General features: G+C 38.4%; 1 protein-coding gene across 4 annotated transcripts in view; it reads right to left on the reverse strand.

Moving 5' to 3' along the window:
- il1rapl1a (interleukin 1 receptor accessory protein-like 1a) overlaps positions 1-27,529 on the reverse strand; it is a 383,889-nt gene that overhangs the window by 321,984 nt on the left and 34,376 nt on the right. For all 4 annotated transcript variants that reach the window (XM_088352943.1, XM_088352941.1, XM_088352942.1 and 1 more), the window contains exon 2: positions 7,780-7,887. In XM_088352943.1, coding sequence (XP_088209069.1) covers positions 7,780-7,867 — 88 coding nt within the window. In that variant the 5' untranslated portion in view covers positions 7,868-7,887. The remainder of the gene's footprint in view (positions 1-7,779; positions 7,888-27,529) is intronic.

Here is a 27,529-nt window from a genome sequence, read left to right on the forward strand (position 1 = left end):
CATTTCTAAATATCCAAGACTATGTTGCTCCTGCTCTATTTCTAAATGCGCACACTTGTGTGTGTGCTCTTTGTCAGTTTAAAGCGGACCTAGTAGAGAACGTTAAAGGGTGAAGTGTCGGCGCGGATTGTATATAAGGCCTGTGCCTTGTGCGTGTGCTAAATAAAACAATGGCTCATATAATGATAACATGCTGTTTGGTATGGTGTGCCTTATAGTTGTTAGAATACAGTATATTTTTGTGCTCTTCTAAAGTGACAGTAGCCTGTTTTGCCATGATTGAAATTCTCTCTCGAAACAGTTGGTTTAAAAATGATCCAAATTTGGCGCAATCCCATAGTCGACCCAATATCTCGTGTTGTCTTGCAGAATATGCTTTTCTTTGTATCTGAATCATTCCGCCAAAGAGTAGTTTTGCTTAGAATACCCCCCAAATTAGTTTATTTCACAAAAAGCAGTCTGGATCATCTCATCTCATCTCATTAGCTGTACCGCTTATCGTTATTGGGGTCGCGGGGAGGCCGGAGCCCATCCCAGCCATCTCCGGGCAGTGGGCAGGGGACACGCTGAACTGGTTGCCAGCCAATCGCAGGGCACAGTCTGAATCATTGTTTCTATTTTTATTTTTTAGAAACAAGATGAAAAACCATGTCGTTTTATGTAAAACGATCTGCAAATATGATGCAAATTTACCTGATCAGGGGTTGGTCAGATTTTTGATCCAAATTTGTTCATAATGTGCATGGATTGGGCATTTTACATTTGTGGTTTTGGAGTGGAGAAGAGGAAATTGTGTAGCTGAATGAGAGAAAATAGCTAGCTGGAAGGATGGTTGGATGTAACCAGCTCAGTAGCCTAGATGGTAAGGCGCCCGCTTTGAGACTGGGAGGTTCGGGTTCGCGCCCCGGCCGAGTCATTCCTAAGACTTAAAAAGTGGTCGGCGGCGCCCTCTGTTGGCTGCGGCTGCATCGGGTCAGGTGCAATCGACATTTCGTTCTGTGTACATTGTTACACAGAATGACAATACAAGGAAATTATTATTATTATTATGTATGGTGCATACTGTAGATACTATCGTGTGGATATTGTTTATACTATTGATGAGAGAGAGAGAGAGAGAGAGAGAGAGAGAGAGAGAGAGAGAGAGAGAGAGAGAGAGAGAGAGAGAGAGAGAGAAAGAGAGAGAGAGAGAGATAGAAAGAGAGAGAGAGATGTCTTTAGATCTAGCAGATGGATTGATATGTTAATATATAGCTAGATTACTAACATTGATCAATTGCTAGTTACGTAAATAGCCAGGTAGATACTTAGCAAGATAAATACAGTAGATAAATAAGCATATATTAACTGTCATTTAATTCATATGACATTTACATCCAAATTAAGCACGACCAGCAACACTTAGTTTATCGAAAAATAATTACAATTAAAAAAAAAACAGATGGACAAAACGGAAAGGAGTATTTTAAAGCAAAACCCTGCGTGCTGTTACATTTTTAGAGGTAGGCATCATCACATTTTGATGACAGCGCCCGAGAGGGCTAAACGGACTAATGCATTTGTGAAAAGTTTTCTCTTTCAGTTAGTTTGTGCTCTCCATTTTCTCTTGTGACCTTTGAATTTGTTACCAATTGATAGTCAATTTTCTGGCATTTAGAAAGAAAAATGACTCGACGTTAACCCTCGGTCGTCCAGTCCCTGCCAAATTAGATCATTTGGAAGCTGTCACTCACTGCAGATTGAGGCGGGTCGAGGTAATGCAGCGCTTCCTCACCTGACAATGTGACAGTACACACCGAAGGCCTCTACATCTGTGCACTATGGAGACTAAACATGCATGGAGCTGTTATACAATTTATCAAAAGAATAGAAATGCACATGTAAAATACATGTATTTTTTGCCTCAATGTGTATTATTTTTTCTTCATGATTGTTTACAATACCAACTTTTTTCTGCTATATTTTTGGGAATTTTTAAACGTTACAAATGGACTCTTTACCGCAGGGATGCCAGCTTCAGCTTTGGGCCAGATGTAGACATTCTGCCCTTGTGTGGGCCAGATCAGTAAAATAATCAACTCCAAACTTTTTTTTTCCAGTATTACACTTTATCATCCAGCCTAGTAAATTACCCACACATTAATATCACCAATGACGAGGGATATTCTAAATGAAAAACTTTTATTCACAAATGCATAATTTTATCAGTTAAGTGTATGCAGTTTTACACCTGAAACATCTCACCATGCTATACAAACTTAACACTTTCCTCTAGTGGCAGGAGAGAAAATGTTGTTTGCATTTATTAGAAAAAAAAATCATAACTTGTGATTGCACTGACTTAGAGACTCGCTTATGTTTTGTTATTCTCAGACATGCATGATGAAACCATCCGGATCCAACCTGTGCTTCCCCATGTTTTACATTGCATGATTTAGCACCTCCTAGTGGTAAAATCCAGTGTAATTACAATGAAAACATCAGTAGCATGAAATCAAATCCAGTATCTATGTTTCTATCAGCTACACATGAAAGAGAAAAAGGCAATATTGTGCAAAAATGCAAAAGTATGACTTAATTGGCTATCTTTCATTACCATGTTAGTAGTAAAACCAGGTTAATTCTAATATTGCAAAGCCATTAACTTTCATAGGTAACTTATAGTTTCAGTCTCGTTGTTTTTCAACAAAAATGAAAATTGCAAAAGTAATACCTCTATACAAAAGTAATGACATACACAGGTTTACCAACTACAGACCAGTTTTTCTACTGCTCAATTTTCCCCAAATTCTCAAAAAAAACTATTTAATCTAAGACTAGAAAAAAAATCAAATAATAAGTGTTGGACAGAATCTATTCCACAAACTAAGAACCACTTAAATAGCGATAATTGAGGCACTAGAATCAGCGGTCTGAAACTTAATTGAGTTGGGGGCTGCTGAAGCTAGGATCCGGTTGGGGTTGGGCCAAATGGAGCGTGTCACAAAAAACTGCGCTGATAAAAAACATCCCTCTGTTCTTAAAGGGACAGATATATTAGTCCACTAGATGTCAGAGGAAAGAGTGGTGCAACAAAAATAAGTCCAAAGGATGACTACAAACTACGGAGAGTAAAAGTGAGCAAAATGCACCCTTGTTCTTCCAATTCATTCCCAGCCTTTCTGAAACAAAGATAAAAAAAAGGGAATATGTCTTTACAAAAACGAAACAATAGATAGGGAAGAAGAAATAAGAAAATGAGGCAAAAATGAAAACGGGAATAAAAAGAAGAGGAGACGAAAATAAAGGAAAGAAAGAAAGAAACTGGAGACAAATATGAAAAAAAGAAAGTATAGGAAGTATATAAAGAGAAAAAATACAAAAACAAGAAAAATGCAGTTATCTTTTTTTTCTTTTAATCTCTTCATTTTCACCTTCCTTTTTCTTTTACTTTTTGTTATATTTAGGTTTTTTTTCTTGTTTTTTTGGGGGGGCGTCCTTTTTTCTTTTTTTCTTTGTTTTTGTTTTCTTCTCATCTCATCTCATCTCATCAGCCGTACCGCTTATCCTCATTAGGGTCGCGGGGGGCTGGAGCCCATCCCAGCAATCTCCGGGCAGTGGGCAGGGGACACCCTGAACTGGTTGCCAGCCAATCGCAGGGCACACAGGGACAGACAACCCATTCGCTCATTCACACCTAGGGACAATTTGGACCAGCCAATTCACCTGAAATGCATGTTTTTGGAACGTGGGAGGAAACCGGAGTGCCCGGAGGAAACCCACGCAAGCACGGGGATAACATACAAACTCCGCACAGGAAGTCTGGAGCTGGCTTTGAACCCACGACAGGTTCCCATGACATGAACTGTGCCGCACAAGCGCTAACCACTGCGCCGCCGTGCTGCCCTTTTGTTTTCTTATTTATTTTATTTTTCGTCTCTGGTTTATCTGTTTTTCAAAAGTAATACGGTGTGTTTTGGTAACTTGGAGTGTCAGCATTTGGTCTTCTTCCGTTGTGCTTTTAGCAATCGTTTTTGGCAGCACGGCAGAATACAGTGATGTCCAGTGGGGAAAAATACACTGTCCTTTTAACTTTAATGTTAAGGTGAGGGCCTGAAATTATCATCCGGGAGTCATTGACAACAACATATCTTGGAAACCCAAAATCAGAAACATAAAAAGCAAAATCTCTAAAAGGGATTGTGGTTTTGAACTTTTACTGTACCCTGGTCCTTCCATTCTCGGTATATGGCAGGGAATTGTGGTGAAAGACATCAAAATGCAGTGAATTTGTTAGTTACAGTACAACAACGCTCACTGCGTGTTATCTGTGTGAGCTGTTTCTGTAGTATAAGCTTTCAAATATCAGGACTCAAATATCTCATCTCATCAGCCGTATCGCTTATCCTCATTAGGGTCGCGGGGGGGCTGGAGCCCATCCCAGCCATCTCCGGGCAGTGGGCAGGGGGCACCCTGAACTGGTTGCCAGCCAATCGCAGGGCACACGGGGACAGACAACTCACTCGCTCATTCACACCTAGGGACAATTTGGACCGGCCAATTCACCTGAAATGCATGTTTTTGGAACGTGGGAGGAAACCGGAGTGCCGGGAGGAAACCCACGCAAGCACGGGGAGAACATACAAACTCCACACAGGAAGTCTGGAGCTGGATTTGAACCCACGACAGGTTCCCATGACATGAACTGTGCCGCACAAGCGCTAACCACTGCGCCGCCGTGCTGCCCGGACTCAAATATAATACAGCTATAATCTTATTTCAAACGAACTGTTGCACATACATTAACAGAAAATGTTTTAAATTAAAGAGAGTGCTCATAATATGAGAAGCCATGGAAAATGAAAATACCTAGAACGATGCGTAAAGGGTTTTGTATGCCAGTATGTGGCGTGAAACTGGATCAGTCTCAGTTTACAACTCAAACAATGCAAAACTGTTCACAGTTTTAAACTACTCTTCAAACATTTGGCCAGGTCACAATATGCACTACAAGCGTCCTAGTGTGCTCTGTAACGTTACTATGTAATATCAGTTACCTGTGTAGTGACACAGTTATGAATATTTTCTTTGTTACAAAACTATTATTTTTACACTATGAGTTGCTTTTCAATTCTGCAGCGTGTTTTGCACCTGCTGTGAATGTCAGTCTAACTGAGCTTGTAGGAAATTTGCTCTGGGTTCTGTGTGTATGAGGCAACGGGGGTGGGATTTATTAACATTTTTTCATCCCACTCCCTTTAAGGCATCCTGTTATGATTGAAGTTATATTTACATGTGTTCAGAAGGAACTTAACTTGGTTGAAATGAATACATAAATGCAAATGAATTAAATGAAAATACTGAATTCATTAAAAGAGACAACATTGATTTATATAATAAGTAAAAATAAAAAAAACTATCATATTAACATGTATTTTGTTTAAATACTTGATGGTTGAGGAATAAGATTTTTTGCACACAAAATAAGCCTCACATTCCGCCATATATGTCAAGAATCCGGAACAGGATCAGGACCCAAATGCGTGACGTTTCTCACACAAGCTTTATATTTTACGGGAAACGGGGAGTCATGCACGTCAGGCGTCAGTCTGGTGTGGAATGGCAAGAAGCCAGAGGCCGAAGGGATTTATACCAATTGCCCGCGCAGATATCGGACAGATGAGGTCGATACCGGACACGACGGGACAGACAGGATCGATATCAAAACAGCATATCGAAATCAAACACGCATTTTCAGTTGCACTAAACAATACAGCTGGTAGTCATATAATAAACATTTTTCTTTTAAGATGGGAAATATTAAATTAAAATGATTAACACACAGCAAGTTTAATGTTATATATTCAAATATGAAAATTGGTATTCCCTCTTTTCAAAAATAGTGAAGATAATGTGAGAGTCCCGACGAGAGGATTCTAACAATGAAAAAAAAAAAAAAAGAATATTCTTGTGTGTATATACTGAGGCAATGATATCCATCAAAATTAAATCCTGAAGTCTGTTGGCATTCCCTTGATTCATTTATAGCTTTACCTCAATATTTAGACAGTAATGATTAGATATATGGCATAGTTATAGTTTGTATCTGGATTTTATAAGTTTGTAACTTAATTTAAGCAGTGCATTTCAAAATGTGTAAAAACGTTCCAGCAAAGCTCCTGGATTGTTAGAAAAAAACTAAAAAAAAAACATTCAAAAACATTCCTGGAACCAACTGATTAAAATGTGTGCTTTGGCTTCTGGCAAAAGCCTCTACTTTATCTTGTATATTTTCATAAATTTGTCAGCTAATTAAATGGAGACATAATTAACTGCAGGGATATATAACTCAATCAATGTTTTAATCAAGAGTGGAGGCCAAAATCCTGCTTTAAAAGCTTATGCCACACAAATCCCCTCAAAGACAAACACACTCACGCATTTGCAGTTCGTTTGTGTCCACAGAGGAAACTTTTGGCAAAGACCATAACAGGTAAACGAAAATGTTCACAGGTAGTTAGAAGATATTACATTGACTCATTATGTAAAGCAATGGTCCCCAAACTTTTCTGCACCACAGACCGGTTTGACGTCTGACAAGACTGTTGCGGCCTGGCCCGATGATAACATTATTAATAACAACAAGAATAATAACAATAATAATAAGCCAAAACCAGCTTTGTGATCACCTGACCACTAGGGATGTAGGAGACATAGGAAAAGGCATTAGAGTTAATGCCATCGTCACACTATTTTTAACTACAGAACCAAAGCTGAATGTTACAGAATGAAAGAAATGTAAAGTTGTCCTGATAACACATTGAATGATTTTATCCAGCCCGCCATAAATTTCTGTGAATGTAAAAAAAGAAGCAAGTCTTTAGGTAATCTCTATCAAAATATATGATTTTTTTTAAATATGTGCAAACCAAATGCTCTCTTCAGTCTCTAGAGGGCAGTCGATGTGTAAAGTGCTCACGTCTAGCATGCGAACTGATCAAGTGGATAATACAGCTTAGCAGTCTAATCTTATTTCCCATGCACCACTAAAACTTTTATTTTGTATTTCTTTTGTACTTATTTCAAACAAGTACAACAATTAAAGAAAACCAAGATATATTGTTATAGCTCCAGTGTGGTGAGTTGGTTCGGGTGTAAAACTGCATTCACTCATCTATTAAGATAAACCTGTAAACATTCAATGCCAAACATGAAAACTTTTTTTTTTACCCCCATTGTTTGTTAATAAATGTATTGTGTCTATAACGGATGCCTTGTCGTTGGTGATTATAATATGTAAGGTAGGTAACGAGCATAATACTACAAAAATACTAAAAAAAACAAAGCTAACCATTTTAATTTGACATTCTTTTTACAATCGGCCCGCCTGAGAACAGAAAGTCTGGATCCGGCTCCAGAGTCAAACTGACATTGACATCCCTGTCTTAACCCAACAAACTACTTTTGGCACACCCAAAAATAGTGCAGAGAAACATGGGAATAATCTCAATTGCTTGTTTTCCATGAAATCTAAAATGAAATTAAATATTGGGGAAATAAATCCAGTATTCCAGAAAGGCACACATTACCACAACCAAGCACCCAAAGCGTGAACCTCCATGACTCGATCACAGAGATCTCAAACAGAATCTTCTGCATGTAAAAAGCTTGTCGCTGCTTTCTATTTTGAATTCCAAAACTTTGAATAACGTGAGAAACCGCCACACACACACGCATTAAAACTAGCAGTATCCAACCGCAGTCGGAGGGTTGTCGGCGTGGAGACGGAGTGCTAAATACCTGAACCTCTCTTGGAGACCACCTTCAGACACTTTGAGAGTGTGACATAGAGCAGCATCACCAAAGGGCCGGGAGGTCTCATCTTCATCCCTGTCTTCGCTTCGAAGCCTAAAAATAAAAAAAAAGGGAAACATACGGATGAGAAAGAGCTTCTGTGAAATATACCGGCAAAAATAGCTAGGTACTGACAAAAAAAAAAAAATCAAACTATTTTCAGAATACTTTCTTATTTCAAAGTTGCACCTCATGTTTGTAACTTTATGGTTATTATGAGATTTAAAGTTTGCAGTGGTGAAAATAGCACATAGGTCAATTTTTCCTCATCCGTTTTTGAGCATCGGTACACTTTTCACATAAAAAACAAAAAAACACACATTCCATTGAAAAATATCAATAATTACAGGTTTCATACACCTTTTTCATGGACAAATTCACATATTTTTTAAGTACTTTCAATTCCAATCTCCCAATTTCTCCAGTATGAAAAAAGTTCTTGTCTGAATCATTTATAAAATTCCAGTATTTTTAGGGATTTCTAGCACCCGTACAAACAGGGCCGTAGCCCCGCAAATGCAAATAGCGCGCATTGCGTAGGGCATTAAGTCAAAAGTAATGTTTCACAAAGGGCAAATTTATGCAGAGTGTGACTTAAAATAGTCTCATGCACTTCAGCTGTTTAGGCCTGTAGGTCATTCAAATTGACCATTTGTCTTTTGGTTGCTTCGCTGATTAGTTTACTCCTTGTTTAGGCTGAGGGTTTAGAGGGATGGCCAGGTCTTGGTAGGTTTTTAGTGGTTGTATGCTCTCTCCATTTTGATATAATTGCTTGTACAGTGTTCTGGGAGATGTGTTTAACACTAGGCACTGTAGCTCCTTATTATATATTGAAAAAACTGAAGGGCTGAAACCTCCATTTTGATCTTTGTCATCATCTGCTGCTTCTCATATCCCATCCATGTTTTCTGAGATGATTAAGGCAATAAGTTCTTGCCAGTCTGAGCTGAGTCCTGTGATTGGCCACCATTTCAAGTAATCTGGGTTAAACAAGCAATTGTAATGAAACTCATTTCAAATTAAAGGAATTGCATCATATTGCAGCTGCTCCCTTCAAAAGAAAGATTTAGTATGGAAGTACACTTCTTCAGTTATTTTATTGTTGGTTTGTTTATATGTATACAATTTATTTTTGTGTTTTTTTTTTTTTTTTTGCCCTGCCAAAATCCTGAAGTACCGCAAAACATCTTTGGTTGTCAGTGTTTTTGTTTCTTTTTTTTCTTGTTCAATAATATAATCAGACATGCTTAAGGACTGTACTTCCCAAATTCACTCAATACGTGGACTGAGCAATTAGGAAAAAAACACTGGACTGTGTGTACAGTAAGATCAAACATCTAGTTGGATCCGCCCATCTCTGTCTGTCCCTCACCCCCTCTGCACCCCCCCTCCGGAGGAAACCAAAGCCTATACATACAACAAGGACAGTACAAACATCTTCTTTGTTCCTTTATCTCTTTGTTTCCTTATCCTCACTGTAAAATGTGGGACTGGAGTGCCAAGTCCAATTTTGTTGTCACAATATATCCCATGTTGTAACAATGACAATAAAGGTATATTCTATTCTATTCTATTCTATTCTATTATATTCTATTCTATTCAATTCTATTCTATAATGCATAAAACAAAGTTATGTTATTTGCATTGGGGCGTTATTTGACTCGCTTAAGTCCTTAGCAGTCAAAAGTTGTATGGTTTTAATGAGCTATTAAATTCAGCAAAAATAATAGAATGTATTGATTACAGGTCTCAGTATTGGCGTAATATTTAGTTTTATTTAAACCATTTGGTACTCAAAACAGTATCTTTACAAATTACAAGAATGATTTTATACAATTTCTAGGTTATAACACATAACTTTAATTTTGATTTTACTCATCCCGTTCCGTTGACAGCTATAGAGTTCACAATGTGTCTGTTTTATATATATATATATATATATATATATATATACAAAGAGCCAGGGTTGGTCATTTATTTTGACTATTATTGCTGACTGTTTTTCGGTGTTTTGACTAGTATGCATTGTTTAGATCATTGTCAACATTTCCTGTACTTTGTTTTTAATTCCCTCTGGCAGGAATCTTCTCGTTCCTACCTCTGAGATTTAATAAAGGAAAAGGGCTCAGGGTATGTGCTTTTAGAACATAGGTTTGTTTAAACAGTCCCCTCCTGTTATCCTCACAAGTTTAAATTGCATTGATGTAGTCTCTCCTCATTTTGGTTCTCTAATAAACAAAAAAAAAAGATTAGTATTGAGAAAAGATGGACTGTCTATTAGATCCTCATCACGTATCGGTCTGAAAATGAATGCTATTGAACCTCACAAGTTGTAAATAATATATTACGTCATTGCTGCATATCTCAGCCCCAGTCGGGAATATTTAAGAAATATATTCTTTATTTATTTATTTTTCAGGTGTGTTTTATAGTGTTTCAGGTGTTTCTGTCATGCCTCTGAAAATGTACTGTGAATGTTGTCACAACTACACTCTGTTTTTCCTTTTAATCCTGTAAAACTTCACATGTTCCAAAATAGTGGCATTTCCTCAAACAATTTTCTAAATGAAATAGAACAATAACCCATATATTCAATCGGTCCATCACTTTTAAACGCCTTACTGGCGTAGACTGGAACTACTCCTTATGTCTTGTGATTGAACAGGTTACGATAGCCTGTAGATATATTTCTCACCAAAACCCTTCTTGGAATGCTGACGTATCAATGAAGAAATGATCACGCACGTAAGAAACACCACTTTTAATAGCTGTCGTCATTAAAGCCAGGCGAGGGAATTTCAAATCATTACCTCTTGATTGAGTTAGAGCAAATATCCCTCGTATATCCCTCATCGACTCATGTATTGCATTAATTGACAGAGGTTAGCCATTCTCATCATCTCGGAGTAAATGGCATCATCTAACAAGAGGTAATTTCACACTGATAGGGAACACCTATATTAGAGCAAGTTGCTGCTGAGTGATTTTGATATAAACATAAACAAAGTAATCCCTCACTTATCACAGTTAATGAGGACCAGAACTGCCCAAAACAAATAACACAAATTTTTGAGTTTAATAAATGGTCTACATTATTATTGTACCAAATTACAACACAATTGATGGGCTAGGTGGAAAATAGCATCAGGTAACCCTGAATTATGCCAGGTCACCACATAATTCAGATTTAACTGTCCTGAATGTAGCTGTATCTAATGAGTTTTAGCTCTAGGTCATCCGTTTTATGGGTAATGGATCTGGTGTCTGTGAGATACAGGCTCATCAGGAGTAGCTTGCGAAAGTTGTTCCGTAGTCTAACTGTAGCAGTAGCCAGACCTGTAGCAACGCGACGCCGCCTCAGTGGCTTCCTGAACCCGACAATGTTCCATGGCACACTGTTTGTCGACTGCATTTCTCTGCGCTTTTCTGACCTTCCTCAGAGTAAGTTTCAATTGATGAATTTATTTTATATGTAACAAGCCGCTAAAAGCTAGCTGTCACTGTGCTACGCATTTTTTTTGGGTGGCTTCATTTACTTGTGCGCACACCCATTTGTTTGACTGACAGCATACACCAGCTAATCACACTCGCGCATACAGGCAGTCACGCCCACCCAGCACACAAACATACAAGCTGCCCCTGTGAAAGTATTTCCTGCCTGCTGTCTGCTGCAAAACACAATGCACAGACCACAGATTTTTGCAAACTGCAGACTACACCATCCCCTGATCTAAAACCTACATGAGGGCAAGGAAAAACTCAAAACCTCAACAAGAAGTAAATGAAGAAACCTTGAGAAGGGACCGCACATGGTCGATTTTGTTGTTATCAATTGGGGCTGCCTCGACACAAAACCTAACAAAAGACCCTCGGGAAGTCCTAAAGCAAAGAAATGTACATTTAAATGAAAATGGTTTCGGACATTTCTGAGCCTATACTCATGTATAAACATACATTCAAACTCATAGATTTTGAGTTGTAAAGCAGTTTATATAGATCTAGATAGATTAAATAGATAAAATAAATAATTTACTGTTTAACTGAATGGTTGGCCACCAGTTTTATATCAACAAATCTTGACTTTTTCGCAAAGAGTTCAGTTACAGCTAACTTAAGACCAAAATTCCAAATTTCAATAACTATCATAAATATAAAATACTATTTGACATTGAATATTTACCTCCTAATCATTCTGGACTCCAGATTGCACGCCGAGTGCACACTAATGTTGCCTACTTGTGATTGTAAAAAAACTGCTTCCTAGTCATTGATGTTCTTTTCCAATTTGATCAACACAGCCCCGTCTGGCAGAAACCAGGTACGACATTCAATTTCACCTTAAATATATTCTGAAACACGATCAACTCCTTCAGTGCCATAAAGTATAGATATCTAATGATTTAAAAAGCTTTGTTTTTGAGTGTCTAATCGTGAAATGTTTTTTCTTTGAGGGGTTAAAAAAAACAGAATTTAAATAAATAAATAAATAAATAAAACCATTATTAAGGGTTTGGCATAGCCAATCAGTGTACAGTATACCAAGTCTCTAGCAATGATTTCAGTTTAAAAAAAAAAAATACCATTAGATGTCCGAATGGGCTTTGATCAGATATTTATCCACACATCAAGGGAGACCCCAATTCTAGTGTTGCTTCCTGTATCTACCAAATGAAGTGTGTAGGTGAACCCATATGAAGAGTAGGTAGTAAAGCAGTGTGTGAAATAAGTAAATATATGGGTACAGACGGAGCTTTTTTTTCCTTTTTAAAAAAGTTTACAAAGTCACTCATCGCCACAGCAGCGAGGGATGACGGTTCGTGCTTATCTGCAGGAAACAGATTGCCATGGTGAAAAAGCTCGTGTGATCACTTCACTGGTAACATTGGGTGCTGAACATTTCTAGCAAAGTTCAAGCATCATTTATGCATAAGTTCAGTGTTCTTGCAATATAATTTTATTTTGCAGGCAAAGTGCCCTTGTGTTTGTGGAAAACATTGTTTAGAATTTCAGAAGGGCAAGATCTGCTTGAAATGCATCATTTTACAAAGAGCTGTTTTTCTCAGAAATGTTATTGGATAAGTATTTTCAAGAAACATAGAAGTGTTTATCTGTTGTTTACTAAACAATGGTAAAAGATAGGAAGATTGTTGTTTTTTCTTCTAAGGAAAGATGACAATTCAAGGGTTCTTTTATGATTACCTGTGTCCAAATAGCTACATAATTATTATTTTTTTCTGTAGGCCTTCAAAAATGAGTCAAAATGGCAAACATCGGCTGGCATTGAATCTTCCCAAGTGAGGTAAATATCTAGTATTGAATGAATTGATTAAATATAAATACAACTTTTTAACCTTTAACATATTTTATATTCAGTTATTTAAACTTGGACAAAGTTTTTTATTTTTTACTAGTTTTACTTTCCGCTTTCGGGACAAAACTGTCAGGTCAATAACCGAAACAATCGTCTGCGTGGATTGTATCTGTAAAGTCAGATATTCGGGAATCCATCCGGAAGGGTCCTGAATTCTCAAGTCACATCATGTTTCTGTCAGAGCGTACGAGAACATGCAACAATCGGATCCGCTGATCCGGAAAGTTAAACAAGAAGAAGGAGAGGACCATGGGATTTGGTGGAGAGAAAACCCGACTTAGAGTTGAAAGAACCAGCGAGCAGCAGCAAGGGTCACGTGTCAGGCAGATTAGCATAGCTAATGAAAGGAGCCTCTCTAAGCGTACGTTTGGACAAGAAGCCTTTCTCTCTTCAATCATTTTCCTTTTTTTTTTTTTTATCCACACAGGGGGAACACAGCGTACTGCAGGAATACAGGGTTTTCGAAAAGTCATGGATGCATTTAAAGTCCCCATATACCTGTATACTTGGCTATGAATGGTAGTAAAACAACATATTTGCCATTTTAAAGCAAATTACATATACTGGACTGTCTCAGAAAATTAGAATATTGTGATAAAGTTCTTTATTTTCTGTAATGCAATTAAAAAAACAAAAATGTCATACATTCTGGATTCTTTACACATAAACTGAACTGTTTCAAGCCTTTTATTATTTTAATATTGCTGAATTTGGCTTACAGCTTAAGAAAACTCAAAAATCCTATCTCAAAATATTAGAATATCATGAAAAAGTATACAAGTAGGCTATTCAACTAATCAACTGATTCATCTAAATAACTCGAAACACCTTGCGAGGGTTTCCTGAGCCTTAAAAACACTCAGCTTGGTTCTGTAAACTAAATCACAAGTATGGGGAAGACTGCTGTCCAGAGGACCATCATTGATACCCTCCATCAGGAGGGTAAGACACAAAAAGAAATTTCTCAAAGAGCAGGCTGTTCACAGAGTGCAGTTTCAAAGCATATCCACAAAAAGTCTGTTGGAAGGGAAAAATGTGGCCGGAAACGCTGCACAACCAAGAGAGATGACCGCAGCCTTAACAAAATTGTGAAGAAGAGCCGCTTCCAGAATTTGGGGGAGCTTCAAAGACAGTGGGCTGAAGCTGGAGTCCAGGTATCAAAAGCCACAGTTCACAGACGTGTCCGGGAAATGGGCTACAATAGCCGTATTCCCATGGTCAAGCCACTTCTGAACTCAAGACAACGGAAGAAGCGTCTGACTTGGGCTATGGAGAAGAAGCACAGGACAGTTGCAGAGTGGTCCAAAGTCCTCTTTTCAGACGAAAGCAAGTTTTGCATTTCATTTGGAAGTCAAGGCGCCAGAGTCTGGAGAAAGGCTGGAGAGGAGCAAAATCCAAGTTGCTTGAAATCCAGTGTGAAGTTCCCACAGTCAGCAATGGTTTGGGGAGCCATGTCAGCTGCTGGTGTTGGTCCACTGTGTTTCATCAAGTCCAGAGTAAATGCAACTGTGTACCAAGAGATTTTAGAGCACTACATGCTTCCATCTGCTGAAAAGCTCTATGGAGATGAGGATTTCATCTTCCAGCATGATCTGGCACCTGCCCACAGTGCCAAAACTACCAGTAACTGGTGCACCGACCATGGCATCACTGTCCTCGATTGGCCTGATAATTCCCCTGACCTGAATCCCATCGAGAATTTGTGGGGTATAGTTAAGAAGAAGATGAAAGACACCAGACCTACAAATGCAAACGAGCTGAAGGCCGCTATCGAAGCATCCTGGGCATCAATAACACCTCAGCAATGCCACAGGCTGATTGCCTCCATGCCACGCCGGATTGATGCAGTAATCCGTGCAAAAGGATTCCCAACCGACTACTGAGTGCATCAATGGACATTTTCAAATGTTTGATTTAGTTTTGCTGTTATAAAATTATTTTTTTACTTGGTCTGAGGAAGTATTCTAATATTTTGAGATAGGATTTTTGAGTTTTCTTAAGCTGTAAGCCAAATTCAGCAATATTAAAATAATAAAAGGCTTGAAATAGTTCAGTTGATGTGTAATGAATCCAGAATGTATGACATTTTTGTTTTTTTAATTGCATTACAGAAAATAAAGAACTTTATCACAATATTCTAATTTTCTGAGACAGTCCAGTATACATCCATCCATCATCTGCACCGCTTATCCTCAGTAGGGTCGCTGGGGTGGTGGACCCCATCCCAGCTATCTTCGGGCAGTGGACAGGGGACACCCTGAACTGGTGCCAGTCGCAGTGCACACAGGGACAGACAACACTCGCTCATTCACACCTAGGGACAATTTGGACTGGCCAATTAACTTGACATACATATTTTTTGGGGATGTGGGAGGAAACCGGAGTGCCCGAAGGAAACCCACGTAAGCACGGGGAGAACATACAAACTCCACACAGGAAGGCTGGTAGCTGGATTTGAACCCATGACCTCAGAATTGTGCCGCACACGCGTTAATCACTGCGCCGCCGTGCTGCCCACACATATACATATTATTGTATTTTCCGCACTATAAGGCGCACCTAAAAGTCTTAATTTTTTTCAAAAGCTGACCATGCGCCTTATAACACAGTGCGCCTTATATATGGCTCAATATTAAATTTGCAAGGTCTCGCAACTTACTCAACAGCCGCCGACTCGATTTTACCCCGAACGTGGAGTAGTCCGCGGTGTATGCTGGGATTTATATACCGGCGTTTCATTGGCTAACCAATGTGTCAATCATCATTTGAATCGATCCCTATTGGCTGAAGTTATTCGGAGCCTCGGATTGGCTAGATGGCCAAAACAAACCCTGCAATCGGCCGAGTTTAGCAACGGCGTAGCAAGTCCGCGGTGTATGCTGGGATTTATATACCGGCGTTTCATTGGCTAACCAATGTGTCAATCATCCGTTAAATCGATCGCTATTGGCTGAAGTTATTCGGAGCCTCGGATTGGCTAGAGGGCCAAAACAAACCCTGCAATCGGCCGAGTTTAGCAATGGCGTAGCAAGCTTGCTAAAGTACGCCATAAAGAAACATGTTTCATTAGTCTGTATTTGTAAATATTCTACTCTCCTGGATTTACTTCACTCACAGTTGTAAGAAGACCATGATTGCGTATCATTATTGAACGTGAGAACTTAGGTGAGTTATGCGGCTTTATATTTTCCCGGTATCTTGTTTTAGAACGATCTTGATGTTGCTGTGATGAGTTGAGTGAATTAAACTCAATTCCAAGTGTTTATTGTCATATGCACAGTAAAGTTGTGAGCGAAAAAGAAAATAGAAATGTTTGGCATTTCTTGAATCCCAAGACTTCAACCTTCTGAATGATATTTGAAATGACGCATTTAAGTGACATCGTCCGGACACCGCATCCGCACGTGTCTACAACACGTATTTGCTTCTTTGCAAGCTTTGGGAATGTTAAGGGGGTAATCAGTTTGACTGAATCATCTGACTGTTTTGTCCACGTTCCCATTGTAGCGCCTTATAATCCGGTGCGCCTTATCTATGGAAGATATAGGACCAAAAACTATTTTTTGGGGGTGCGCCCTATAACCCGGTGCGCCCTATAGTGCGGAAAATACGGTACATATACAGTATTTTGTAAGGCTACTATTTTTTTTAGTTCTTTCCAGACTCATTAATGATGTTCACTCTGCCAGAAAGGCTTTTTGTGTGCTTGAATTTGCAAAAAATTAAAACATGGACTCTTGTTCAACATGCATTTCACAGACAATTTTAAAAATGAGCCACCAAGGAGAACCTCCATAGTGATGGCACGGTAAAGTCATAACGGACGGGTGCTCAACTTCAAAATATGTGATTGAGAAAATTTGAACTGCTCTCCAGCGGAGCGCTCGTAAATCTGTCAGAAGAGCCAAAAGGGAACTTCATTGTCCTACAACTACTACGAGCTAGTTATCCTAAAAGTTGACATTGCAATGCAAGAGGAGATGGACGATGACAGATTTGACGACTGGTTTGTTTTTTAGCGATCATGCCATTTCTTTTTGAGAGGATTTGTAAAAGGATTGGTCTATGTGGCCCTTGTTTCAGGAAGCGTGGCTGAGCTAAAGGCACAAAGAGCAGATACTGTTGTTACCATTGACAATGCATTACTAGGGAACGTTTGGCAAGAATTTGACTATTGGCTTGATGTGTGTCGTATGACCAATGACGCTCACATTGAACATTTTTGAACATGGAGATAACAAACCTTCTGAATTTACCAGATGTGTTTTTATAACCTTATAATTCTATGAGATATTCAATGCCAAAATGTGCCGAATATTTTTGGGACACCATGTTCTATTCAGGCAAACTCGATTGATGTTGTTTGGATGTTGGCTGTTTGTTATTTCCTTCTGTACTAAATGGAATTCAAATCAGTTGATAATTTGCTGGATTTTTGGGCTACAGTTGAATCTATTCATGCACTTATACTGGGACTGCAAATTGAGACACCTGTTCTTTTAAAAACACATAATATAATTAGTGAAATGAGCTGTGTGCTGTAAAACCTGTTTACAAGAAGGTAATTCTCTGAAAAGGTCCATTGAAAATGACAGATTTTACTAATGTAGACACTGAAAGTGAAAACAGTGTGTATATATGATTTAAAAAAACAGCAATCCATAAACTATTTGGGCTCACCTAGACTTGAATTTTAAGGACAACTAGTTGTGTACTATAAGTAGGGGATGCTGCCAATGTTGGTATAGATCTGATCCAAGTAAATACAAGATAGCATCGATTGATATCGATACAATACATTTTTATTGGAAATGTCATAATCATTGAAAAATGATTCCCCCTTGTGTTAGTTGATAATTATAATAAACGAAGCACAAGTATTTTGGACATGGGTATGTGTGAAGTTTTATCCAACAACGACAATGCAAAGTTAAGCCGTAAAAAATAACCTTAAATGTTTGTATTAAAAAGGTTTCAGAACAAAATTCAGAGGAGTCAACCCCCCAAAAAGCAGCAATATAACTAGAATACCATTACAACAACGTCATGATGATAAATATACATTTCATTGCAGAATATTCTGAATAGAAGGTCAAAAGTTGCAAAAAGTGTTAACAATACAATGTAAAAAAACAAAACAAAAGCATTTAATCCTATGAAAACAAAATACTTTTACTAATTGACTGATTAAGAAATAAAAAAAATAGCTCTGTAACACAAATACAAACTATATAACAATCTCAAAAAACAATGAGTTAAATTCTATTGCATAATGTATTGAAAATGAATTATTATTTTATATGATTACACTTTTTTAAACACTACACTTTTTGCAGTGTTGAAGCTGTGAATATTTGAAGATAATAAAAAGATGTGGACTGGCTTTAAAAAAAAAAAATCATTTTCCAACCTGTGGTGGGCGAATGAATGGATAAAGACGTGCATTTTAATGTTGTGTCCTTTTGGTGTACATGTAAATCATTGCAAAGCCTTTAGCCCTCTGAATGAACCCAGGCACAGCTAACAGACCACCTCCTTGAATCCCACCAGAGAGCAGCTGCACGGTACACACAGTTGGTCACACAAGCAAAACAAAGTGTACTAATTAGCCAGGAGTTTATTTCGGTGAATGCCTCCGAAATAAAGTCATTTGCATCCCTCCACTGACCGCACTGTAGCCGTCCAACGTGGGAAATGTGCCAATTATACTTTGATTCGCTCGGCTGGAGCCTCTTACTGGAAGCTGGCGCTCGAAATGTAAAGGAACAATGTTCTCCTACTGATGTCTCGACTTCACCAACACAGCGATGTTCAGGTTCTGCCAGCCATGACATCACATTTTCAATGCGCACTCACAGAGGTGCATTGTGGACCGTGCAAATGCCAGGAAAACACCGGACACGCTTTTGTTGTGATGCTATGAAAGAGGTGGCTGACAAAAAAACTGGGGAAGGTTTTGCTCATTATCAGAGATAAAGAAAGAAAGCCATGGAGAGATGATGACAGACTTTGGGAAAGTTTCGAAACAGGACTATCAAAGGGTGTTAAGAATGTTTGCATGACTGTGAATGGCATATACAGTTTTGGCAGCAGTGGACTGTGTTTTTCACACATGGGCCTTCAGTAATGCCTACCCTCAAGAACTATTGTATTGCTATAAAACAGTCACTGCAGCTAAGACTGAGACACATGTAAAAAAAAATCATCAATCCTCACCACACAAAATTCCAATATTTTTCAGTATTACAGACAGCTTTTACTCACCCAAAAAATATTTTTATGTCTGCACAAAATTAATTTTATTTTTCGTTCCTGAAGTAGATTTCAATTAGTCTGTCTTACAGGTTATCCCTGTGTTTTAGTTCCATCAACAAATTATTTTATTTTGCCATCAAAGCTAATTATTAAAGTTGAACCGGTCTTGTCGTATTCCTGTCAGTTTTTTATTCCATTTAGTGTTTAAAATGTCCGTTTGACATAAGCAGTAGACACAGGGATCTTTTGCTTCACCTATTCTGTGTGAAACTTCCTTTGCCGCCCCCGTAGCTAATTCTGGTTTGTGAAACTGCTGACATTTCCCTAAGCTCGCAAGAAGGCGCTGACTCCCCAACTCGGAATTTGATTGGTTAAACCAAAAGCTTGTCACTCATTTTATGCCTCGGGGCCTGCACCTAATTGTGAAAGCCACTCGTTAGATTTTTGACCCTGGCCAAAAGTAATGGCTAAAATGTGATTGGTTAAATGCTTGAATGTAAACGCAAAGATCTTGAAGTAGCACAACCAGAGGAAAGCATTGAAAGGAATCTGATCATTTGGATCTATTTAACAAGTATTCATTGACAAAATATAATAAACATCACATGATTCGGATATATGTAGGCCAGCAGAGAAGCTTTTCAGGCCTTCAGGGCCCAGCACTGAAGTTTGACTATATAGTATATATGATTGGGACTTACATTTTCGTGTATATTCCCAAAAAAGAGCGTTTTCAAGTATAAACCGAAACATAAAACACTGATCAGAAATTAATCAAAAGCAAATTCAAGTAGGGTGATTTTTTTTACTCCTGTTGAATAGTCAATAAACACTCAGTAGTGTTTGACCACTTGAGGTCACTTTATAATGTTGTGCAGCCAAAAATAACTGTCAAAAAGCACAAAACAGACTAGAAATACAAAGACTAAAAATGACCAATTTTTTGCCCAGTCTTTCACAAGGTTTTTGTTATTTTGTTGTACCTGTAGCAGCAAGAAAACGGATAATAATGTCATGTCCCTCATGTTATGTAGAATAAATACACATTTCCTGACCTAATATCATTTATAAAAATACATTCATCCAACAGTTTAATCTATTTTTGCCTGTTGTTCAAATCAATCTGTTATTTTTCAATGGATTTTGTTTTGTTTTTTTGCTACTAGGGGATGCAAAAAAATACACAATATCCCTTATAAGATTCATGACTAAAAAAATTTACATTATTGGATGATTATTTTTTAGCACTTAACTTGCTTCACTTGTAAAATATGACACACAATCCAGCTATTTTTTTTGTTTGTTTTTGTTTAAAAAGATGTTCTCTTATTTTTATCGTTAAAAGTATTTCCTTACATATTCACCCCGAGGTGCCTCGTCTGATCTCATTTGGACAATGTTCACTTGCTATCAATGACAATAAAGACAATTTAAATCTGATCAATTCATTTTTTGTTTTTGTTTTATTTCATTAATCCTTCATTAAGAACACACTTCTCTTTCTTTGTCGAGGGTACACATGAATGGGAGTGTGACTAACAATACTATAAAATACTTCACTGATACCATATTTGCAAGTTTCACTTTTTAGTGTTTCTCAATACAGCAATGATATCCAAATGAATCAAAGCTCTTGTACCGATTTGACAAGAATTCTTACTTGGTAAGTCATGTACTACAAGAATTACTATGTACTGTAAGTTGACTTGACTATAAAATGACTGTTGCAATTAGACAGTCGGCATAATTTGATGATAATATAGCAGATATTTAAAAACAGAATAATGCAACATTTTATAAAAGTTCATTGCAATGCCATTCATTGACAGGTGAAGTGCAAGATGCATAATCTTAGCCTGGTTGTTAGCCTGGTTGTTAGCCTGGTCTTTAGCGGGCCAACTGTAGGGCAGGGGTGCTCATTGCGTAGATAGCGATCTTTCGGTGGATAACAGAGGTAGTAATGGTGGTGATGGTATTCAGTGCATTGTACTTGTTGGGACATGCTGCAATCTAGCAGTCAACTGCAAAATTTCAGCGTAGATATCGATTTGATTGTTTTAACTTGGTAATTCTGTAAGTACTTTGCATGCTGAAAAAGTGTGAGCCCCCCGAACTGTAGAGAAAAAACATCACCATATTAACCGAGCCGAGCTAAATTTAACCTGTTTTCGTGCAACTGGGTTGAGGTTTTATTCAGCCATTATACACATAATCCAGGTTAATCCCTTATCTTGGATCCGAACAATAATTTTGTGGGAGAATAACTTCTACACCAACAACGGATGAGTTGAAGTCCTGGCAATGTTGTGGGCAGTTGGGTAAAAACAAGGTGTCCCCTTGTCTCTCTCCTCCCACGAAACGCCAAAAGCAGACGAGTGCGATGCCGTGACGATGCTGGCACGCTTCATGCATGGCCGCTTGGATCTGTGTGCACATCTTCGAACACACCTGCTCCCATAGCCTCCGAGGGAAGGCGCCGGCTCGGCGAGCTAGCGGCAGGATGTCGTGTAGCAACCGCGGCGCGCATATGCGCTACCCGTCTGTGTGCAGATGTTGCAAAGGCAATTACAGAGGGACTGATTTGTCTTGTTATAATCAGTACGAGCTAACTCCTTCCAAGGTTTGCCGTAAGCTTTAGTTCATGCTAAACATGGTGTGCTAGATGATTAAACCTGCAGAAAGTAAATTCATGTTTGGAGAACAGTTTGCATAGTTTAAGTGTTATTTATTTTAATGGAATGTATTTGTACACCTAACCAAAATAATCTCAACGAGCAATTTTTTGCCAATTTTAAGTACTGCTTAAGTTTTTGTGATGTGTTAATTCTTGCTCTTTTCTGGTGCCTTTTCTTCATGTGTATTTGTTATTACAATTTAGAAAAACTGTTTCTGTGTAAAGTAAGTATTTGTGGTTCCTACATGGTAACATGTGGCGTATAGTCAGATGCAGGGTATGTAGTTACAAATTAATTTTGCTTTAAAAAATACATTGGGTCCGACTGACAGTCAGGTTCGGGATATAATCAAGAAAGTAATCTTTCTTTCTTCTTTTTTATTTTCGAACAAAAAATGATAAACTATATGCCTTACAATAAAACAGTTTTCCTCATATTAACGATTAAACAAGAAACAAGATACAGAAATCAAAAAACTTGAGCATAAGCTCCTGCCTATGGTGTAGTTGAAAAATATTCTGGTTTGAAACCACTTTTCAAATCCAGTAAAAACATTTAAATTGAAACTCCATCACTCACTACAAAACCTTGAAAAAAACGCAGCGTTTTGCGGTTTCACAACCGCACTACGTTCAAACTTCTGACATCGACTTCGGACTGCCGCCCCCCTACTGCCTTCTTCTACCTCACCGCCCCCCCAGACCTTTCCACCGCCCCCAAAAGGGTGGTACCGCCCACTTTGGGAACCACTGCTCTATAGGTTAAGGTCTGGATTTTGGCAAGGCCATACTAACACTTTATGATGTTAGTTTCAAACCATTCAATGATTGATTTTGCTTTATGTTTGGAGTGGTCCTTTTGGAAGGTGAACCCTATTCGCAGGTCTCTTGCAAACTCAATACTTTTTTAAGGCCATGCAAGCACATATTGTCTACTTAACGCAGGCAGGCTGTATTCACTTTTTAAAAAGACACACAACATAACAAACCAAGACAAATTCCATGCAAGTACAATATTTTAAGCATTAAGTGCCATGAATAAGTAACAAAAAACAATTTATTATCAGGAAATAAAGCTTAATAAAACAAATACTTAAGGAAGAGAAGTTAGAAGTGGGTGAAAAGGGCACCGCTCCAAGCACAGAGCAGTAAATAAAAGAAATTAAAAGTTTCTCCAGAACGTGTTCAGTACTTCAAGGCCAGTGGTACCTTTTGATCAATAATGCATGAGCAATAACTGTGGAACGTTAAACGAGAACTGGGCAGGTGAAAAAAAAAGGATGATATCATAGCTGTGGTGTCACGGGATGAGCTGCTGTATGCGGTGATTGTATGTATTGCATAGTTTAAGCCCCCAACCCTCATCCCCCCTTCACGTCCCCCTTTCTGCAAAACGCTACATTATTGATACGCTACGCGCTTAGCCTCTGTTCTGAGAAACCTTTGAAGCGATGCAGCAAGAGACACATCAATTGATATTTAATTCAATAACGTTACGCAGCCGCCGGAGTCGAACAACACAATTAAGGGGAATGAAGAATTATTCAAAGATGACAAGTGACGCTATAAGTGATGCTCATATTCTGTCCGAACTTTTGTTGATGCAGGATTTTTCAAGTTTTACATTATAATCACATATCATTTTAGGGGCTGACCTAAGCACAGTGCAGTCATCATAGCAGCTCCCCGATAATCATAATGACTTTGTCGTCATTATGATTATCGGGGAGCTAAAAATACATTTTTAGTTAAAGGGACATTTTGTAATATTTGACTACTGTATTTACCCGACCATAGGTCTCACCCCAGTATGATTTGCACCAGCCAAAATAATTGGAAGTGAAAAACATTTATAAGTTGAACCTGGAGAAAAAGTATTCAGTTAAAGCTGGTTCACTGAATTGATTTGTCTTTATTTTCATTGATATCAAAGTAGTGTGTATTGTGTTCTCTTGCAGACAACACACAGCAAACTATTTCACGGGACAGGTTCCATTTGTGTGTGTTGGGTGGGCGTGACTGCCTCTGGCGTGACTGTGATAGGCTGGTGTATGTTGTCAGCCAAACAAGTCATGGTGGCCACCATAACAATCTGCAAAGCACAGTGACAGCTATCTTTAAGTGGCTGGTAACATTCCAAATGACTCTTAGGAAAGTCAGAGAAATGATGATTACCAGGGGTAGTATTGCCACTAAGAGAGAAGGCAATATCGGCTATGTAACAACCCTCAAAAGATACCCCACAGACGCAATATCCATTACCCATTAAACAGATGACCTGGAACTACAATTTGTGGGAAACCGCTCTTTTCTGAACAGTTGCATTTTATTAATCGCAGAGACAAGCCTCAACCCAAGGTTACCCGATCCTAGTGTGCAGCTTGCCAGATACTCTCTAAATTGCTTTCTCACACTGAAAGGATACGCCTCACACGTTTGTTGTACATTTTTATAATGACAACTATGACCACTTTGTAGATTTTCATGTTTTGCAGATGTCCCGGTCCCTAGTAACCACAATAAGCGTGGGATTTCTGTACTCAGCAGGAATTAATATGTTGATATTAACTAATCTTCTCAGTGGCGCCTCTCGAATGTTTCATAGGGGTGGCCAGATGGGGCCACTAAAATCTTGGGGTGGCATATAAAAACTAAAAGCCATCATTTCAGGTTATTGGTGTAATCATGGCAGAACTTTGTTGTGCAGAGAGACTACTGTGAAGGTGAGGAGCAACAGCCTATCCTGCTGTGTATTTGGGATGAGATGCATAACTGATGCTACAACAATGTAACGGCATACTGGCAAGTGGAGTGGCCAGAAGGGTGGTCAACACATTTAGTGTGGGGGGCGTGGACACCCCTGGGCACCACCTGGTGTCGCCACTGCTTATACTTTTGAGTACATTTTAAATTTAGAAGTTCGCCTAATACTTTTACTTACGTGTTTCTCTATTTGCATTCATACTTTTACTTAAAAGGGACAGTGTGCATACATTGACCATTGGATGTCGCTGCATGGCGTAGTGCAACCTAAAACAAGTGCTAACACATTCAAGGAAAAATAAAAACTGCAGAGATTCAATGTGACATAATGCACTATTTAAATTGACATTTTTTTTTGCCTAGCCTTTTTGAGGGTACCCGTAGTAGCTGCAAGATCACAGACGTCATGTCTTTTTCCTTTAGGTAAGTCTAAGTATTTGAAAAAAATGCAAGTTTATAGGATATTTTGTGTATTTTTTATATTCATTTAATCAAAGTGTTGTTTTTATTATAAAAAATATTTCAACCACCAGGAGGTGCCAAATAGCACACAGAGATCCTTTAGCGGTTGCCGTGGTAATGTAAATGTTGGCCGACGATAAATGATGAACCGGGTGGAGCTGAGCAGCAGATGTTTGTTAAACGCGTTTGACCACGGGCAGGCCTCGTTCCTCTCCCGAGGCCGCCCATAGGAGGCTGGCGCTAACAAGCGAGGCGTGCTGAGCTCTGCCTCACCTCCGTCCCATCATGCCTTGCTTGCTCGCTAGCTCGCCGAGTGAGATTAATTACCGAGCTGTCCTGAACCGCTCAGTGTCCTCGCTGCTCCGTTCGTTTCCTACAATTCCGAAACGCGCCCTCAGCATCCATTTATACTAGCGCTTGTGAAAACTTTCATTGTGAGAAATAACTGAAAAGGGTTCATCATGTTCTATTTTTCGCTTGCTTGCTAACATTCACTTTTATCATATTACCTGTGTATTTCTGCCCCTTGGTCATCAATGGGAAAATGTACTCAACCATTAAAGGTACTTTTCTACTCCGGTAACTCTGCTATTGAGCACCGAGTACACCAGAAGCAACAATGCTGATTTGGACTGAGTAAAACCACTTCGTGCTTCTGCTCTCTCCTTAAAGCATCATGTTGTTGTTTTTTCCAGAAAATTAACAAAAATAATGCTTTAAGTGAGCGAAAAATAGCTGCCAATTGAACCAAGAAATGTTTTACTGCGGTTTGACATTTTTATTTTTGTTTGTAAAATAATGAAAATAAGCAGTATTATGTGCAATATTTTTACCTTGTTGGTTTATTCTCTGATTTAATGCAGTTTTAAACACCTTCATCAAACAAAATCAGTTATTTGATACATTTCCTTGTACTGCCTCAAAAGCAGATATTTAGTATATACAGTGCCAAATAAAGGTATGCGTTTCTTTAGCAAGAACAGGGAAGATCGGAAGATGGATGGAGCCAAATACAAGGCGATTCTCACAGAAAATATGTTGGAGTCTGCAAGAGACCTGAGAATGGGGCGCAGGTTCACGATCCAACAGAATAACGAATCGAAACATTGGTTCGGAACCAATACTTATTAGTGTTAGAATGGCTAAGCCAAAGTACAAATCTCTATCATACCAAGCGTTTGTGAATAGAGCTGATAAATACAGTGCATCAAACCTGAGGGAACTTGAACTGTTTTGTAAGGAATAATGGGCAAACATTTGTTTCAAGTAGTGCAAAACGTATAGAGGCATACCCAAAAGGCATTTGGCTGTGATTGAGCAAAAGAAGCCTGTGCAATATAGGGGACCAATGTTAACACTTACCTTTTTTTTTGTTTTTTGTTTTTTTGTAACCGCAATATAAAATGTGGAATACATTTGTTTTATTTTCCCGATTGTGTCTCACATATTAATGATACTTACAAGTCAAGTCAAGTAATTTTTATCTGTAAAGCCCTTAATCACAAAGAGTCTCAAAGGGCTGCACAGGTTATTGCAAACTACAGACTGATATTACAGGCTATTATTACACCATCCCCTGGTCTAAAACTTACATGAGGGCAAGGAAAAATAAAAAAAAAACTCAACATGAGGAAAATGAAGAAACCTTGAGAAGGGACCGTATGTGGTAATCCCACTTCCAGGATGACCAGGCTGCAATGGCTGTTGTAATAACAAATAATACACATATATTGTCAACAAAAAATATAGGTTATTCATATGCTATAGAGTAGAAGTGTGTTTTAAGTCTAGATTGAAACATTTCCACTGAGGTTGCAGATCTGATCTCAGGAGGAAGAGCATTCCACAGCACCGGGGCCCGGATGGAGAACGCTCTCGAACCTGCGGAAATGTTCTTGGCTCTTTTGAGCTTTTTTTTTTTTTTTAATCAAAAGGTTGAAGCCTAAAATATGGCAAAATATCAATAAGTTATTCTGGGGCCTTATACGTTTGCAAGGCACTGTAAAAAAAGTAATCTGCTGTCACCTAATCATATGGATGAATTCTACAGTTACTCAGATGGTCAATGGAAAAAAACAAAAGTACTGAACAATAGCATATTTTTTATAGATAAAATCGTGCCATTTTTCACAAAGTCTCGCGGCAAACAAGAGTGTCCCGGCACACTAGTT

This window comes from Urocampus carinirostris, chromosome 14 (assembly GCF_059441175.1).
Source record: "Urocampus carinirostris isolate Australia breed hairy pipefish chromosome 14, RoL_Ucar_1.0, whole genome shotgun sequence".
Taxonomy (NCBI): Eukaryota; Metazoa; Chordata; class Actinopteri; order Syngnathiformes; family Syngnathidae; genus Urocampus; species Urocampus carinirostris.